Source organism: Chionomys nivalis, chromosome 14, assembly GCF_950005125.1.
Source record: "Chionomys nivalis chromosome 14, mChiNiv1.1, whole genome shotgun sequence".
Lineage (NCBI taxonomy): Eukaryota > Metazoa > Chordata > Mammalia > Rodentia > Cricetidae > Chionomys > Chionomys nivalis.
The window spans coordinates 27,128,909-27,145,691 of NC_080099.1; the positions used below are offsets into that span (position 1 = coordinate 27,128,909).

The following is a 16,783-nucleotide window of genomic DNA, read 5'->3' on the forward strand; positions in this document are numbered from 1 at the left end:
TCCACGAGTTTGGAGGTTATCATTTTGCACAGGCTAGAAGGCCAGCAAGCCCCAGGGATCCTCCTGTCCCCATGTTCCACAACACTAGCAGCAATGGAGTGACTGGCATGTGCCACCATGCCCAGCTTTTTTTGTGAATGCTGAGATCTGAATTCTGGTCCTGATGCTGGCACAGCAAGTATTTTACTCACCAAGCCAACTCCTGAGCCCCCAAGGTGCTGTGACGGCAAGAACAGATTGATGTTTTACTTAAGAGATGGCCTCACCACGTTGCTCAGGCTAGTCCCGGTCAAACTCTTGGGAACGAACAGTCCTGCTCATCAGCTTGGTGTCATGAAACGATTTACCAGTCAATCAGCATTGGGGGGAAATTTCCCACAACTTAGGAGCGCCCCACCTCATGAGACTGCTTCTTCTAAAGACAACACCTGCCACCCCCTTGTCCCTCAGAGCACGCCTGCAGTCCCAGTGAGACTCATACCAGGACTGAGATCAGACAGCTGCCCTGAGCTTGTGCTCACGGGAGAAACCCCTGATTCAGAAGTGGCAGATCTAGTGAAGGCTTTCCAGACCCTGAGCCAGAGATCCCAGTTGGAACTGGGCAGTAGTGGGAGGCTCTGGTGGGAAACCTCTGTTGGGATTTGACTCTTGTTCCCAGCTGGTTTCCAGCACTGGTCTGACGCTTCCTGAAGAGTCTGAGAGTCGCCTGTGACCTCCACTAACACCAATTCTGCTTACACAGATGGAATATATTTCTGTAAATGGGATCCTGACCAACCTCAGAATTATCTATCGATGCTCATTGTTAATGTAAGAATGCTTTAAATCTGCATGCCAGCTTCGGTGCCCTGTCTGTTTCCTTTGTGGGAAAATCTCACTTCCCATAAGTCTGGTAATTTTTTTTCTACAATTTTGATCATGAAAGGTAAAATTATCAGTAATGCAACTTGGACCCTTTGAGGTATTTAACACAGTGATAAAATATTTCCCATATTGTAATGTATTTCCTTCTTTCTTTCTTAGAACATACTACTCTTATGTGTATGTGTGCACACCTATGTGAATTCATACTCAACATGTGTGTGTAGATGTGTTCAGATACCCCTGGAATTTGAATGAGATTGTTGTAAGCCACCTGATGTAGGTGCTGTGCACTGAACCTAGGTCTTCTACAAAAATAGTAAGTTCTCCTAACTGCTGAGCCAGGGACCCCAAAGCACGGCTTTCTAATGTGCTCTGTCCAGAGCACCAACTCTGAATGATGCTTTGTCAATTCCAGCAGGTTTTAAGTCAGCTGTACTTCTTGAGCCTCTGACCATCCCGTGGCTTTTCTCAAATACATCTGCAAACACTACGGCAGCTTGAAATTACCCCTTATTGCTCCATCTGTGCACTGGAGATGGATGGAAAAGTCTCAGAGACGAAATGTGTCTGTCGTTTTTACACTTTATATAGAGAAGCAGGTTTTGGTGTCTGTGTGTATGACTGGGTGCACATAGTAGGTATGCATGCATACCACATATATGGCTGGGCCTGTGGCTTCACATTGAGAAAGGGAATCTGGAGTCTCATTGCTGGGCTAATCCTGGTTAAAGCTTGCAGGGAGAGCTCCTGCTGTTACATTATCCCCAAGGGATGCAGAGAATCACATTTTTAAGGTCAGAAATTTCCCACAACACATAGTCTTGAAAAGGAAACTGAGAAATCTTAAGAAGAAAATATCACTGTTCTTAAAGAAAATTCTGAAAGTGATTATTAGTCATCAATAATGTGTGAGACAACACAGGTGCATGAGCCAGAAATGGGAGATGGGGGCGGAGCTGGGAAGGACACAGTTTCAGGGACACAGATTCCCAGAGGTGTCAGATTGAAGCTGGTGGGTAAGGGACCATCTGGGAGGAGGCTGTTCTAAAGTCTAAATTTGTGTCCTAAGACTGCGTCTGAAAGGAAAACTCCACTGCCCAGGCAACACGGTTCTGTAGAGATGTGAGGACTCTCCCCGAAAATATTACTGAGCCTCCCTCCAATGAACTTTGAGCAATAGCAGGACCGAGAGATTTCTCACTGGCTCGTAAGTATTCATCCTGCTGGTTCAGGCTGAAATCCCCTCAACCTGAGAATGCCAACCAACTAGCGAAAGGAAATGTGAATTAACAGCAAGAGCTTTAAGGGAACACTGCAGACCGTCAAGGGTTACTGCAGCAGAGCTCTTAATTACTCTGGCTACCTCCTGAGCCCTGTCTCTGGGGATGGGTGTGTTCCACACCTGGAAGAGTGTTGAGGGGAAACATCCCCATGGGCTTCAACTGGACATGACTTGTTTTCAATGCCTACTGTAAACATCAAGCTGTGTTCTCATTAGCAAATCCACAAAGCTGAAAAACACCCCTCTTCTCCCAGCCTGTTCCCTCTGCTGAACTTCTGGCCTGACTGTGAGCATTGTTCCTGCACCCACTCCCAAGTTCATGTGCCCGGCATTCTCCCCTACGCCCTAAGCCCAGCCGCTTTGCTTTTGATCAGTCTGGCCTCCTCCCTGCTCCTCCTCCCAGTCCTTCTTCTTAAATGCATTTTCAAGAGGACAGACAGTAACAGTTCATAGCCAAATCTCCCAGCACCCACTAAGCCTGAAGCAAGAGAAACGGTCTTGTTAGGATCAGCAGAAATGGCTGAAGCGTGAACAATTAATAACCATTTCTTTTGGGTTCACATTCCATTGCCTTTTCCTGGAATTCTGTGATTTGCTTGTGTCCTTTCTAGGGGAAGTTCAAGTCCCCCCAGTTCCTCCTGCACTACTGTGGCACATGGTGAAGAGTGGGAAAGTGTGGAGATACTGTGGAGGTTTCTGAATCTGGTAATCTGAAGATGACTTGTGTCTAAACTACTTGTCAGTTCTGTGACCTGGGCATACTCATTTGAGAAATCACCTTGGTGAAGACAAGTCAGTCTAACTTATTTACTTATTTGGTTGCTTGTTTTTGTTATAGATTCCAAGATTACAGCAAATCCTTTATCTAGAAGGTTCAAGAGAACGCTCCCAGCCCCCTCCGTTTCCCTCCCGTCCTGCAGTGAGCTTAACGTAGGGCTTTATGACACATAAAACCCAGGGAAGAGATTGGACAAAAGATAGATCTGTTTATATTAGAAACACTAAAATTAATAAATATCTGCGCTTAAGCAATTGCTTAAATGAATATTTAAAACTAGAAGCAACTTCCTGCTTCACCAGGCAAAATGAGGGTTTGACATCTTCTATGGTTTCTAGATTCTAAAATTTACTTTTAAAAACAAATTAATTCACAACCATTCTGAGGTCTCTTGGTTGTAGATTGCAGGTTCTTTCACTCTGGAATTGCTGGGTGAGAATTTGAGAGAATAGATAATAAAACCAGGTTAATCTGAGTTTTTTCAGTACTGAAATTAGGAGGGTAAAGAGTAACATCAAAAGCATCACACAAATAGCGGTACCATCCAGCCACCCCAACCCTGTCCTGGCATCCGCATTTCTCACCCTCAGATGTCTCCAGACATCTCACAGTGGAGTTAAAGAAACTTTGGCAAAGTCAGCTGCAATCATTTAGCCCCAGGCTGAGGGAATATACGTCATAAACATTCCCATGTAGGGACAGTTGTTTATTGGGGTCAAGTTAGAATGGGAGAGAAACAGGTTGGATGACATTCTCCAGGGGGCTGAGAAAGCAATGACTGGGGAAGGCTAGGCAGGAAGGACTTGGAGCATTCCAGAACTGCCCCTGAGCATCAAAGATGATCTTTTCCAGTTGCAAACCACCTCAGCAGTAGTTTTCCATTCCCTGTGGCGCTGGCAACTGCCTAACACAATCAGCTATTCTCACTCCAGTGAAGGTGAGCAGAAGCGCCCAGCTAATTCCTCTGTGCCGGCTCTGGCAGGCAGGGAGCCGCCTCCTACACTATCCCCTCATGCGCACAAAGCATGAGTAATTGCTTGAGCTCAACACAGGGACATGATTTATTTTGAAAACAGTGAAGTAATTAAGAGCTAAACCCCATGTAATAGAATCTGATACTGAAAAATGTTTATAAAGTGCTAGGCAATGTCAAAGCACATATTGTGGTGATGAAGAGGGCCGGGCACCCCAGCAGAAGCAATGCCAATAGCGACAAGTGTTGGCCGTGTCCCAAGCAGGTGCTACTGTTAATCCCTTCCCTCCTGTCATCTCATTTAATCCGGGTTCCAGTATGCAGATGTTCACACTGCTGAAGGGTCACACATACATTAAAGCTCGCCACTGAACCAATTAGGGAATATTTACTGGTCGTTTCCATGCTTGTTGTCATGGGTCAGTTGGTGGTTGTCTCTGCTTTTGCTTTTAGCACATCTTTATGCAAGACATTCATACCTGTCTTGCACACGCTGGTGCAGGCTTCCGTAAAGTAACTCATTTAATCACCAGGCCATATCTAGAATGATATATAGTCAATACTGCCACCTCGCAGGGAGGAAATGAAGCCTCCAGAGGAGATACCTACTCAAATACACACAGCTGATAAAGGGAAGAGTTGGGCTTTAGACTCTAGCATTTGCTTTGAGTACTTAGAGGGGGATATGTTTTATCAAGTGGGATTTATGGTGTAGCATTTTAAAAAAACAAGGTGTGCTGAGATAGCTCAGCTGGACAGCACTTGTGCCAGTGTGATGGTTTGAGTTTGAGCCCAGAGCCCACATAAAGGTGGGAGAAAGAACCAATATGAAAATGTTGTTCTCTGGCTTCTGCACACATGTTATGGGTTATAATATGTGCACATCCACACACACACACAAAAAAACATGAACATGTATACACAGTGATAATAAATAATTTCAGAAAGTCCTTAGTTAACTGGGGTGGACCAAGACTGTATGAAGTATACGGGCAGTGTGAGGGGAAGTTTTGGGAGCATATTATGCTCACCTCTGTTGTCTCCAGATGTTGTCAATGACTGTTAGCATCATGGCTATTGGGGTTAAGGACTAACTGGTACTAAGCACTTATTGGTAACAACAAGCTCTTCTCTTATGGAAGCTGCCTTCTCCTAGGCCAAGGGATGATAGACCCATCATGGAGATGAGAGAGGAGCATTCTTCTAATTAAATGACTCAGACCAAACTTTCAGCTAATAGTGGGGCTGAGCTGAATTTTATCTTGTCTTAAACAAGAAAAGAGAGGACTGTAGAGACAGCTCAGTTGGTAAAGTGTCCACCACACAAGCTTGGCATCCAGCTTGGCATCCAGACAGGCAGAGTTCAGTCCCCAGCATCCATATGAAAGAACTCAGTGTGGTGGTGCACACCAATCAACCCAGCACTGGGAGGCAGAGGCAGGAGGATCCCTGGAGCTCACTGGCCTACCAGTCTGGCTGTATCAGTGAGCCTCAGGTTTAGATGGAGACCCTGTCTGAAAAATCAGGTTAGAGAGTAATCAATCTGATACCAGCCTCTTACTTTCACACTCACGAGCACTCCTGCACACACATACACACACACCAATGCAAAAAAAGCATTTAGCGTTCTTGTCCCTTGGAATCAAAATAGATATTTGGAGGTATTGTGTATAGTCTCATGCATAGCTCTTGATTGTATGGCATTTATTGCATAAATTTCTATCTTAATTCTTACTTGGTTTCATAATAATAATGCAATTTTAATGCACTTTATCATGGACCAAAGATGTGAAGAACTATCAGTCCTCATTTAGAGAATGACTAAAATGCAGACAGGGCAGTTGTTCATTGACATGTATAACCTCACTCTCTTCCTGGTCTACTTTCTGGTCTTTCCCAGAATTCCCTGTAGTCATGGTACCTTATGACTGAGCTCTAACAATGGGGGCTGTAAGCAGAGGTGAGAGGTTCCACTTTCTGAAAGGTCTAATTAGACATTAGGCCTGACTGTCTGGACCCCAAAGAAGATGACCCCAAAGTGACCTTGGATCCTGCAGGTTGAAGGGAGGATTCTTCAGTCTACCACTGAGTAGTGATATCCATTATCCCAACTAACAAATGAGTACCTGAAAAGACTGTGATAAAATACACTGAGCCCTCAGCTGCAAGTACCACATATTCTTGCTGCCTGCAAAGAGCATCTTTCCAACAATGGAGCAGATGCACTAAAGTACCTGCCTGGATGTAAAATCTGAGCTACGGCTGCTACCTAGTTCACCTAGTAGGCTTTGCTTACCACACACGCCGCTCTGTTTTGTTTGAATTAGTTACCGACATTTACTAATGAGGAGACTTCATGCAGAGGGCTGGATTTTCATCTTCTGAAAAACTGGATGACCTAGCTGCCTGGCTTTATTCTGTGTGTGTGTGTGTGTGTGTGTGTGTGTGTGTGTGTGTGTGTGTAAGTCAGGCGCCTTCTCAACAAACATGACTCTCTGGCTGCCTTCTATCTTGTACATTATTTGCTTGAGTTTGGACTGCAGGAAAGCTTGCCTGCTGGATTATCACAAATGACTGTGGATTAAAATCATACACAAAGAAGCTACACTGTAATTACCATAAAGAAAGAACTTTATTCACATACTGTAAGCTGGCCTTCTGTTGTTGGAAACTGCATGAGCAGCCATCCAAAATCCACTACTATTAATATGTCTGCTGGTCTGATATTGTTCATGGGTTCTTTTTGTTTCTCTCTCACTATTGTCTGTAGGATAGTTTGCCCAAATCTCATTTCAGAACTACCTTACTAGAAAATAAACGATAATATCGTCCCCTCCCTAATACAATAAGAATTGCTTGTGGAACCATTTTCTTTGCCTTGATTTTGGCTATGAGAAATATCTAATCCACATTTTCATAACAACTACACTATGTGGTAAGTTATGACTTCCCCACACATATTCTACTTTCCTATGATGTGGCCCTTTAATGTATGGTTTCAATTATTATTATTTGCTGACTTTTAAAGAACAGTTACTTCACATATGCTTTTATGGGTCATCTCAAATCCTTTGTGAAATTAGAGTAAAAATGAGTAAATACAGTTAAACATTGCAGCTAGATTTACCAACTATAAAATTATATCAAGAGAGCAGTTGAAACTAAATGGTCATAAAGTACCAGGCTATGTTAGATTTAAATCCAGATATTTATTTCTTTCCTTTGGAAATGGGATAAAACAATACATATTTTTACTCTTTCCTGGATAATTTACAGAAATACTTGTTTATTTATTATTGTCATTTTCAAGTTCATATTAAATATAACACATGACTATGGCGGTGATCTAGACCCTGGAGAATTCAGCTAGTGGTTTAGAATAAAACCTAAAGAAAAACCCAAAAGCTAAAGGAGAAACTCAGACAGAAACAGCTCCTTCCTGAAGGAGGGGCAGAAAAATGAGAGGGGAGTAGAGGAAAGTCTTGTTCTGAACCCAGGGGAAATCCTTAGTCAATTCCAAACCTTCCAACCCCTGGGTGTCAGCCGGCATGGGGAGGGTGTCGGGAGATGGTGGTGGGTGCAGCAACAGTTCAGACACACTTCCTTTCCAAGCCCTCGGAGGTTACCTGGCAACAACTCTCACCAGCTGGAAGACCTCTACTAGTACCTCATTTCCAGATTCTCCAAATCAAGTATAATGAAGACAAGCCGTGGACTAACCATACAATGTTTAAAATGGCTGGCTGACTTATGATGCAGTATAGACAATCCAGCCAAGGAAAGCCTAGTGGAGAATGATTACCCTACACCCAGCACAGGCAGCACTATTTCCTCCATTTATTCTAGGTGCAAACTGTCAGTATTATGTGGTTCTGCCCATAAATAGCTGCGGAGGAATTTTCCATTAGGATATATATATATATTCCATTAGGATATATATATATATATATATATATATATATATATATATATATTTAAAAAGGGCCTCAGATGCTCTATTGGAAAGGAATTTTATCCTCCCTCATTGGCTCCAAGACACGCTAAGAGACATCTGCCCAGCTCTCTCAGACTGATTAATTCCACAGTGAGATCTCCCGAATATGTAAAGCATAGACATCATAAGCAGCGCTTTATTGGCGGCACGTGCAGCAGAAGTTCTAAAATGGAATGGGACCCATCTTAGAAATCGGTACCCTAGACACAGAACAGCTACCGGGGAGTCTTTGAGAGAAGGGATCCTAGCATCTTCGGCTCTCACTTGCCTTATCTGATGGAGGAGGAACACCTCCCAGGACTGTTGTGGGAAAGACATGACATAATGTGGGTAGCAGCACTAGGAAACCATGCTGTTAGTGACTCCAAAGGGTTCATTACTGTCACGTGACAGCAGAATTAGTCATGACAAGCTCCGGGAATGCAGGGATGATACAAGAGCAGGCAGAAGTGTGGGGTGCAGGGGAGGGGCAGGAAGATATGCCTTTTTTGGTTTATCACCTGAACAAATCGATGCTTTGTTCTGAGCTGTGCTGCAGCCTTGGTGCCTGCCATGTTAGGACTCGGGCCTTGGAGCAGATTCTCAGTGGCAGGAGAGTCAGCAGCGCTGTGTCGTCAAGGACAGTGCTGGTCAGGATGGAGAACTCTGGCTGACCATAGCTTGGTCAGGGTTACCAGCACCAGAACTACCTAGGGGGCTTCTACAACCTTCCACTGTGGTATTTCCACCTCTAAAAACTTCTGAATCGGGATATGGAATCCGGACCTCAAAATACGCTTTTCAAACAACTCCCAATGTGATGCTAATACTTCCCACTCACTGCGAAAATCACTGCGCTAATGTAAGCAATATGATTCTGTTTCAGCTGATTTAATCTGACTCTGACCAAATTAAATAAAGTGAGATTGTGCCTGAGGGAGCTGGGGGGGAGGTCCTGGAGGCTCCTGAAATCAGCAAGAACCTGGTTCAGAGAAAAAGGTCAAAGAACAGTTCTTCTAGTCCAGGCAGTATCAACTGCTGGCATAAGGCCTGGATACCACAGTCGGAATCCATCCACTGTTATCCTTCTGCGTCATCCAAATCAAAATGCAGATTCCTTGCAGTTTCACGGTAGGCTCATCTCAAGTTAGAAGCAAATAGAAAATGCCCTGACTGACAGACCACCCCCACCCCTCCAGACTGCATACGGCGAAGAAGACTCAACCATAAAGGAAATCTGGGTATGACTGGGGAAAGTGTGTTCATGGATGTCTAAGGTCAAAGAAAAACAAAACAAACCCTAAGAAAGTGACCAGGATGGGGAAAGAGCAATCAACAGGTGGGCTAGAGCTTTGGCGTAGGAAGAAACTACACATGAACAAACTGGAGCTTCCATAAAGCTTTAATTCCAAAAGTTTAACACACCAACAGTTTTTCTTTAGGGAAATAACTTCAACCAAACTCCTAGGGAAAACTTTCAGGAGTGCCAAGGTTGGACCTGCCCATGTGACGGGTCCCCTGCCCTCAGATGCTGACTCTGAGCATCCTATAAAACTGGCTTCTGAGACTCTGGTTTCAGCACACAATCACCTATCCTACAGATTGAAAAGGGTTTCATGTTTCATTTGAATGATTTCTTCATTGGGATGGTTTTGACAGGCTTATTCTGAAGTATTTTAGACATACATAATACTATAAAAAATAGAAATACTTGAATGCCTACCACTCAATTATCCATATATCTACTTTGAAAGGCTCCATTGAAGATTAGCAGGATGCTGAGTCCTGGGAAGGCCTTGTGGATAACTAGACACCAGCAAAAAGAAGACCACTGGGATGGCGGTAGTGGGGTAGAAGACACAAAGGCTATTGTACAGGCAGGCAAACAAAGCACTATACCTCCAAATACTAAAGTTCAACAAAAAGTGGATTCAACCACTTGGAAGGTATTCATTTATAAAGGGTTTTCCCCCTCTTAAAATATCTAGTCTTAATTCCAGTTATTATAACTTAAACAACTATCTTCACGTGACTATAAACATTCACTTCAAGGATTTGTTTTAGCTTGTGTAGGTCTCTAAGCTGTTAAGTAACCACGGAATAGAAAGGGAAAAGACTGGCCAGGGCAGCTTAGTTCTGTGGGTGGCCCAGTCCTCACATGTGTACTGGGGGAAAAAATAATCTTTAAAAACATTTTAAAATGTAAGCTGTTTTGAGGAACTGTAAAGTTAGTGGGGTAAGATTTTCAACTTCAAAATATTACAAGTGGTAAGAGGAATATCAAGGTTTGTATAGTTTTCTACTTTATAGGTGTCAGTTTAGTTATATAAAAATGTAATTCCCCTATTGGTTTCTTTCTGACTGATCTGAGTAAGTCCAGACAATAAGTTGTTATAGTTCATATTAAGATCACTCATTAAGTGTATTTCTCCACCTGCAGTAGGAATTTATCTTAACTATGTTTTGTTTGTTTTTAATTCACACTTCCACTTCAGGCAATTATTATCTTTTCTCCTTTGTCTTTTATGGTGGTTTGAATGATAAACGTCCTCCCCCATAGTCCTGGGCATTTGAATACTTGGTCTCCAGATGGTGGCACTGTGGGTAGTTTAAGGAGATGCGGCCTCGCTGGAGGAAATATGTCACTGGGGGCAGATTCTGAGAGTTTAAAAAATCCTGCATTTTTAGTTTGCTTTCCCTGCTTGGTACTTGAAGCAAGTTGAAGGTGTGAGCCCTCAGCTTCTGATCCTGCCACTCTGCCTGTTCCAGTTGCCATGCCTCCTTCTGCCATCATGAACTCTTATCCCTCTGGAACCATAAGCTCACACAAACCTCTCTAAGTCTCCTTGCTCGTGGTGTTTCATCACATCAACAGAAACGTGACCAGCAGACATTTTACCTGACAGGACTAGCCTCAGACTGAACTAGCACGGTATATAACTGGCATCTTTAAGGAATACAGCTGTCTCCACAAATTGTTTATCTCGAAACACAAAGTCTGTAGCTGTAAACGTCAAAGTAAACTTCACTTTAATTTGACTATTGCCATTCCTTGCTTTATTGTTTTTGAATGAGAATGCAAAATAATGGCTTTTATAGTGACATCTTCACACTTGTCACTGTGCCTGCTCCCTCCCCCTGCGCCACTCCCCTTTATCTCTGTCACTGGTGTTCCTCTTCCTTGAAGTAGACCCCCTCTGTATTCACACATAGGGAAACACACATAGCTAAAGCTGCACTGTACGCACGAAATAATACATGCAATGGGTCACCTTGCTTCCCACCACTGCTTCTCTTGTTTCCCTCTCTCTGCCTTAAGCCATTTCATTCAAATCTGCACAAGGCACCAAGGAGATATTGAGGGAGACAAAGGCAGGCCTGTTCTCCGCTCCCCGAGAACCCAGGTTTGGAAAAAAGGCTCACCACACGAGGCTATTCCATCATGGGGTCACAGTGCCATGGAGTGAAAAGAACACAGAAATATGAAAATACCAATAAAAGACAGATTACTTTTCAGTGAGAGAAAACTTCCTCCAACTAGCTATCTTGATCAAGAATGAGAAAAATATGGCCAACAGGTGTTCCATGTGCAAAGGAATAATAAGCAAAGTTACTAGGGACAAAACAGTATGGCACACTTCCAAGGAAGCTCACAGGTACATAATGGAGGTGAGGTAGGAAAGGGTTTCACACGGCTACACATGGTCTGAGTGGTTCCTTTCCTGTACTATAGATTTTGATATGCTAATGTCTGACAACTTGTTGCCCAAGCCCCCATTAATGACACTGTCCAACACCACCTGGTACTGTAAATATAAGTAAAAATGGGAGTTTCATTTTGTTAGTAGAATCAGTCAGAAACTAAGAAGAGTAAAGAAGAGATGAGATAGGACAAGGGCTGTGTTTGCAAGCACCATTCAGGATGGTCTTTGGGAAACCAGAAAATCATTAGGTAGTTGACTTTGTTAGAGTCACTATTGCTGCAATGAAACACCATGGCCAAAGGAAACGTGGAGAGAAAAGGGTTATTTGGCTCCACATTGTTGTTCATCATCCAAGGAAGTCAGAACAGGAACTCAAACAGGGCAGGGAACTGGAGGCAGGAGCTGATGCAGAGGCAATGGAGGAGTGCTGCTTACTGGCTTGCTCCTTACAGCTTGCTCAACCTGTTTTCTTATAGGACTCAGGATCACAAGCCCAGGGGTGTTATCACCCACAATGGACTGGGCCCTTCTTCATCAATCACTGATTAAGAAAATACACTGCCGGCTTGCAGATAACCAGATCTTATGGAGATATTTCTCAATTAAGGTTTCCTCCTCTCGGATAACTTCAGCCTGTATCAAGTTGACATAAAATTGCCTACCACAGTGGCTAATTTATACAAGTGTACATTTAAGAAAGTTACAGTACAATAGGAAGCCTAGTCTTTAATGGGACCCTCAAATGCCTAAAGAGGCTGAAGTTGATAACACAGAGAAACTCTTCTTATCTCTCCCTATTATTTATTTCTTAATCTTCAGAGTTCTCAGAAATCTCAAGATCTTTCCATTTTCCTCCCAGAAGAACCTTCACTCTATCTACAAAGCTCTGTTACCACAATCTTAGTTCCTTAAGCCCTTCTTTTTGCTCATAGATCTCACTCTCACCGTCAGAGTCTCTTCCATTTAATTTTCTTTTCTATGCTCGATTTAAATCAGTCACCCTACCCTTCCCTTCCCTTCCCTTCCCTTCCCTTCCCTTCCCTTCCCTTTCCTCTGTCTCTTTACCCCTTATTATCCTAGAGCTTAAACCTCATGCTTCAAGCATACCAAGCAAGTACTCTAAACTATGCATGTAGCCCTCACTTAAGTATTTATGCATAGATTTTATCCTTTCTCTTCTCAGCTAACTAAACCTTATGCACCTAAAACAAATGGGCTACTTTGTCCCAGGAGAGGGACAATAGAATGCTCTAAATTTTCATGTTAATTATTTGGGACCATTTACAATAACTAAACTATATAATGATCAGAAAAGGATAGAGAGGTGGTACATAGTGAAGTAGCAGGTGTAGAAGTCAGGAAACACAGATCTAGGCACAGAGCATCACAGCTGACTACATAGGGATGAAGGTAGAGATGGCTAGGGTTTTAAGACTGCTTTTTAGTTGATCTCTAGAACAGTCTAGTAGTGTCCATTAGCCACCCCGTCTGAGGAATGAAAGAGAGGGATGTATTCAAAGTACAGACAAGGAAGATGACAAATCTGGCTTGCTGATCTGGGGAGAGCAGCATGATGCTAGGTCACAAGGAAGCACTGCTTTAATTTGATGTTAGATGCCAGCATCTCCACAGTTACATGATGTAAAATGGTCCTTATGGATGAACACATCAAGAGACTAGCTGTGCATGGCTTATTTCTAAAGCAAACAAACCCGCTCTGTGTTATTTCCAGCCCCCGTTGTACCCTCTGCCCCAACATACACTCTTTTCTTTCTTTTCTGAGGAGGTGGTTTTCTCCAGGGATAATGTTTGAAGAAATGCATATGAAAATCGTTTAGGGGTTATCATCACAGGATGATTGAGACGGAAGGAAATTGAAGGAGGTGGAGGTGGTTGTCATCTGCATAGGAGATGCTAGGACTGTGAGTTGAAGCGCTGCTCAGGGATCATCCACTTCCGGGGCATGGAAAGAGGAAGGGATGGTGAAGTCACGTTTTACAGGACCTCTGACACCTCAGAGACAGAGATAGTACAGAGAAAGGAATCTGGAAAGATACTCAGTTGTGATGGCAAAATCATGAAGTATAAAAAGTAATATAACCTTTTAAAGATTCAGTCTTTTAACCTGAGAAATAATGTCTGACTTGTTAGGTTATATAAGAATTTGAAACTGATATGATAGGAAGACACACGACCAACTCAATAAATACTGTTATTAATAGTTTCCATTTAAACTTTCTTGAGGAATTAAAGAAAAGTCTTGATGAATACAAACCGGGATGTTGAATCCTAGCTACCAGACAACTTACTTTAGAAAAATCTAGAAACCCTATACAAAAGACCAGCCCCAGTTCAGAGGAGCCTAGGACAATAGCAGCACTGTGGGGGCAGACACTCTGGAGTTAGGAGACAGAAGTAGATAGCACAGGGGTTTCCCCAAGACACCAGCTGCAGGGAGCTTTAAAATCAGCCCATCGTGGGGAGACTTGGAAGATAGTATCAGAATCTGGGGAGTGCATCTGTCTTCCTCCTTGCACAGGGATGTAGGTGACAGATTAATAGGAACCTTCTTCCTCCCTCTACAGTCATTATCTGGCACCCTCAGGGCAGGCCGTCGGAGGAACATCTGCGACAGACTGTTGAGCTGTTCTGCCAGGCTTCTGTTAGAATGGTCACAACACCACAAATGCCGGCACATTCATTTCCAGTGTGGGTCAAATCAGGACCCAAAATCAGAAAAAGACGGACTTTAAGGATTAAAAGGTCTGTCCTAACACATAAGACTTTTTTTTTCTTCAGCACAGAAAGATGAGACAATTAAAAAGATTTTTCAAAGTCAGCTCCTCCTCACACAGTCAGTGGGTGGTCACGAGAATTTATTATCTTACAGTCTTTTCTGCTTGCATTCTGAGCTGGTCTGAGGAACTTGGTGCTATTGACAAGGGTCATTTGGCAGGGCTGGCCAAAATCCTTATCAAGGTTAGCCCTTTGGGCCCAGATGGATGTGAAAATGGCTAGAAGTATGGCAACAAGCTCTGGAGACATGCTGAAGGTATCAGGAGCATTAATATTCTCAGGAGCAGCCAGGTGCATGATTCATGGGCACAAGCGAACAAGGGTATCCTGTCTGTTGGTGCTCATTGCTTCTCAGCAGAGACATGGGTTAAAGGGCAAATGAATTTGCTCCAGAAATTCATGAGATCTTCATCAAGACGTTAAGGGAGCAATTGGAAGCCATGCACTCTAATGTAGGGTTGCTTTCCCAAACAGCACAAGACTGGGGCAAATGAGTATACATAGCATGTGCTGCTCAAGACTGGCTCAGAGGCTGGGAGCATTGGTATCAAAGACTTCTATACTCACCTGAGGCCTAAGCACCCAGCAAAGAGTGTCTCTTAGCAGCTTGCCTTTGAAACTTTCCAGGGGTCTCTGGCATGAACTAAAGTTTTAGGATCTTTGTCTCAGATCCAAGTTCTATGTGTCATCACTGACGGCCACTCCAGTCTCTTCTCTGGCTTTCCTGGCATCCTTTTCTATGTTCAATGCTCTTTAGATGAGCCATCAGATGGTTATACCATCTGACAATATAGAAAAGCACATTTTCTTTTTCATTTTAAGTATCTGTAAGAACATGAACTTTACTTATGGAGAATTTCTAAAAATACTGCCTTTTAACTTTACAGTGGATAAACCTCATTTATGACTTCTGACAAATTTCTGTTCATCTTCAGGATTACAGTGCTATGAATCATGGGATCAAAAAAGGAGGGGAACACTTACATGGGCTGTAAGTTTCTCCTGGGAAGCTTTTACCTCAGCCTGCAGCTTCTCAATGCACTGGAAAAGAGAAGGGGTTAGCCAGACCCAGAAAGACTTATATCATATGTACTCACTCATAAGTGGCTTTTAGACATAAAGCAAAGAAAAACCTGCTTAGAATTCATAACCCTAGAGCCTAGACAACCAAGAGGACCCTAAGAGAGATATACATGGATCCAATCTACCTGAGAGGTAGAAAAAGACAAGATCACCTAAGTAAATTGGGAGCATGGGGATCATGGGAAACGGTAGAAGGGGAGGGGGAGGAAGGTAGGGGAGCAGAGAAAAACATATAACTCAACAAAAACAATTTTAAAAAAGAGAGAAGGATTTAGAGAGCAATGCCCAACTCTTCCAAGTATCCCAGAGGCAAATGTGTGCCTGCTCTCATCCTGATAGCATCCAGGTCTTAGCTAGGTGTGGAGGCCATCTGTACTAAAGAGGTCATTTCTCTGTCTATGAGAAAGCCTGAGGCCAAAGCACAAATATGTTAACTGCCAGGAAATGGTCAGGAAAAAAATGATAGCTTGAGGTGATGAGGTTAATGTTAGTGAGCTTGTGTATGTGTGTGTGTGTGTGAGAGAGAGAGAGAGAGAGAGAGAGAGAGAGAGACAGTGTGTGTGTGTGTGTCCATCACTTTATAAATTAAAAATATGTGTGCTGGATAGTTTTGTGTCCACTTGACACAAGCTAGAGTTATTTGAAAGGAGGAACCCTCAGCTGAGAAAATGTCTCCCTAAGAATTAACTGTCGAACATTTTCTTAATTCATGATTGATGGAGGAAGGCCCAGTAGCATTCTGGGTAGTGTCATCCCTGGGTTGGCAGCTATGGGTTATAAAAGCAGGTTGAGAAAGGCATGGGGAGCAAGCCAGTAAGCAAATACTCCTCCATGGCCTCTGTGTTGACTCCTGCCTCCAGAATCTTGCCTTGTTTGAGTTCCTGTCCTGACTTCCTTCAGTGATGAACAGCAATGCTGAAGTGAAAGGCATATTAATCCTTCCCTCCCCAACTTGCTTTCGGTCATGGTGTTTATTACAGCAATAGTGACCCTAACTAAGACAATATGTCAAATTTTAAAATCTATTGTTAACTAAACAGAAATAAGTCCATCAATTCCAACCCTGAAAACCAAGAAATATGTGTACAGTTGACACCATGTACAAAATAAATAGAGCATGCAGTTAACATTTCCCCAAAAGATACATTATCAAAAATTTTATAAAATCTTCAAGTGTAACAAAACTTTTAATCTGTGAATGTGAATCAGGAAAAGAAGTTACCTTCACCAAATGTAAATGTTGTATTCACCCCCATAAACTCAAATGTGAGCTTAATTTCTTTTTGCAGTGTTAAGGATGGAACTCAGACCCGTGTACATGCTAAGAAAA

The 16,783-nt window shown here is 42.9% G+C and overlaps 1 protein-coding gene across 1 annotated transcript in view; it reads right to left on the reverse strand.

Annotated features, from left to right (window-relative positions):
• The window catches only part of Ccdc192 (coiled-coil domain containing 192), a 183,853-nt gene that overhangs the window by 111,663 nt on the left and 55,407 nt on the right, over positions 1-16,783 (reverse strand). The window contains exon 5 of the mRNA XM_057789268.1: positions 15,355-15,411. Within this exon, the coding sequence (XP_057645251.1) occupies positions 15,355-15,411 (57 nt within the window). The remainder of the gene's footprint in view (positions 1-15,354; positions 15,412-16,783) is intronic.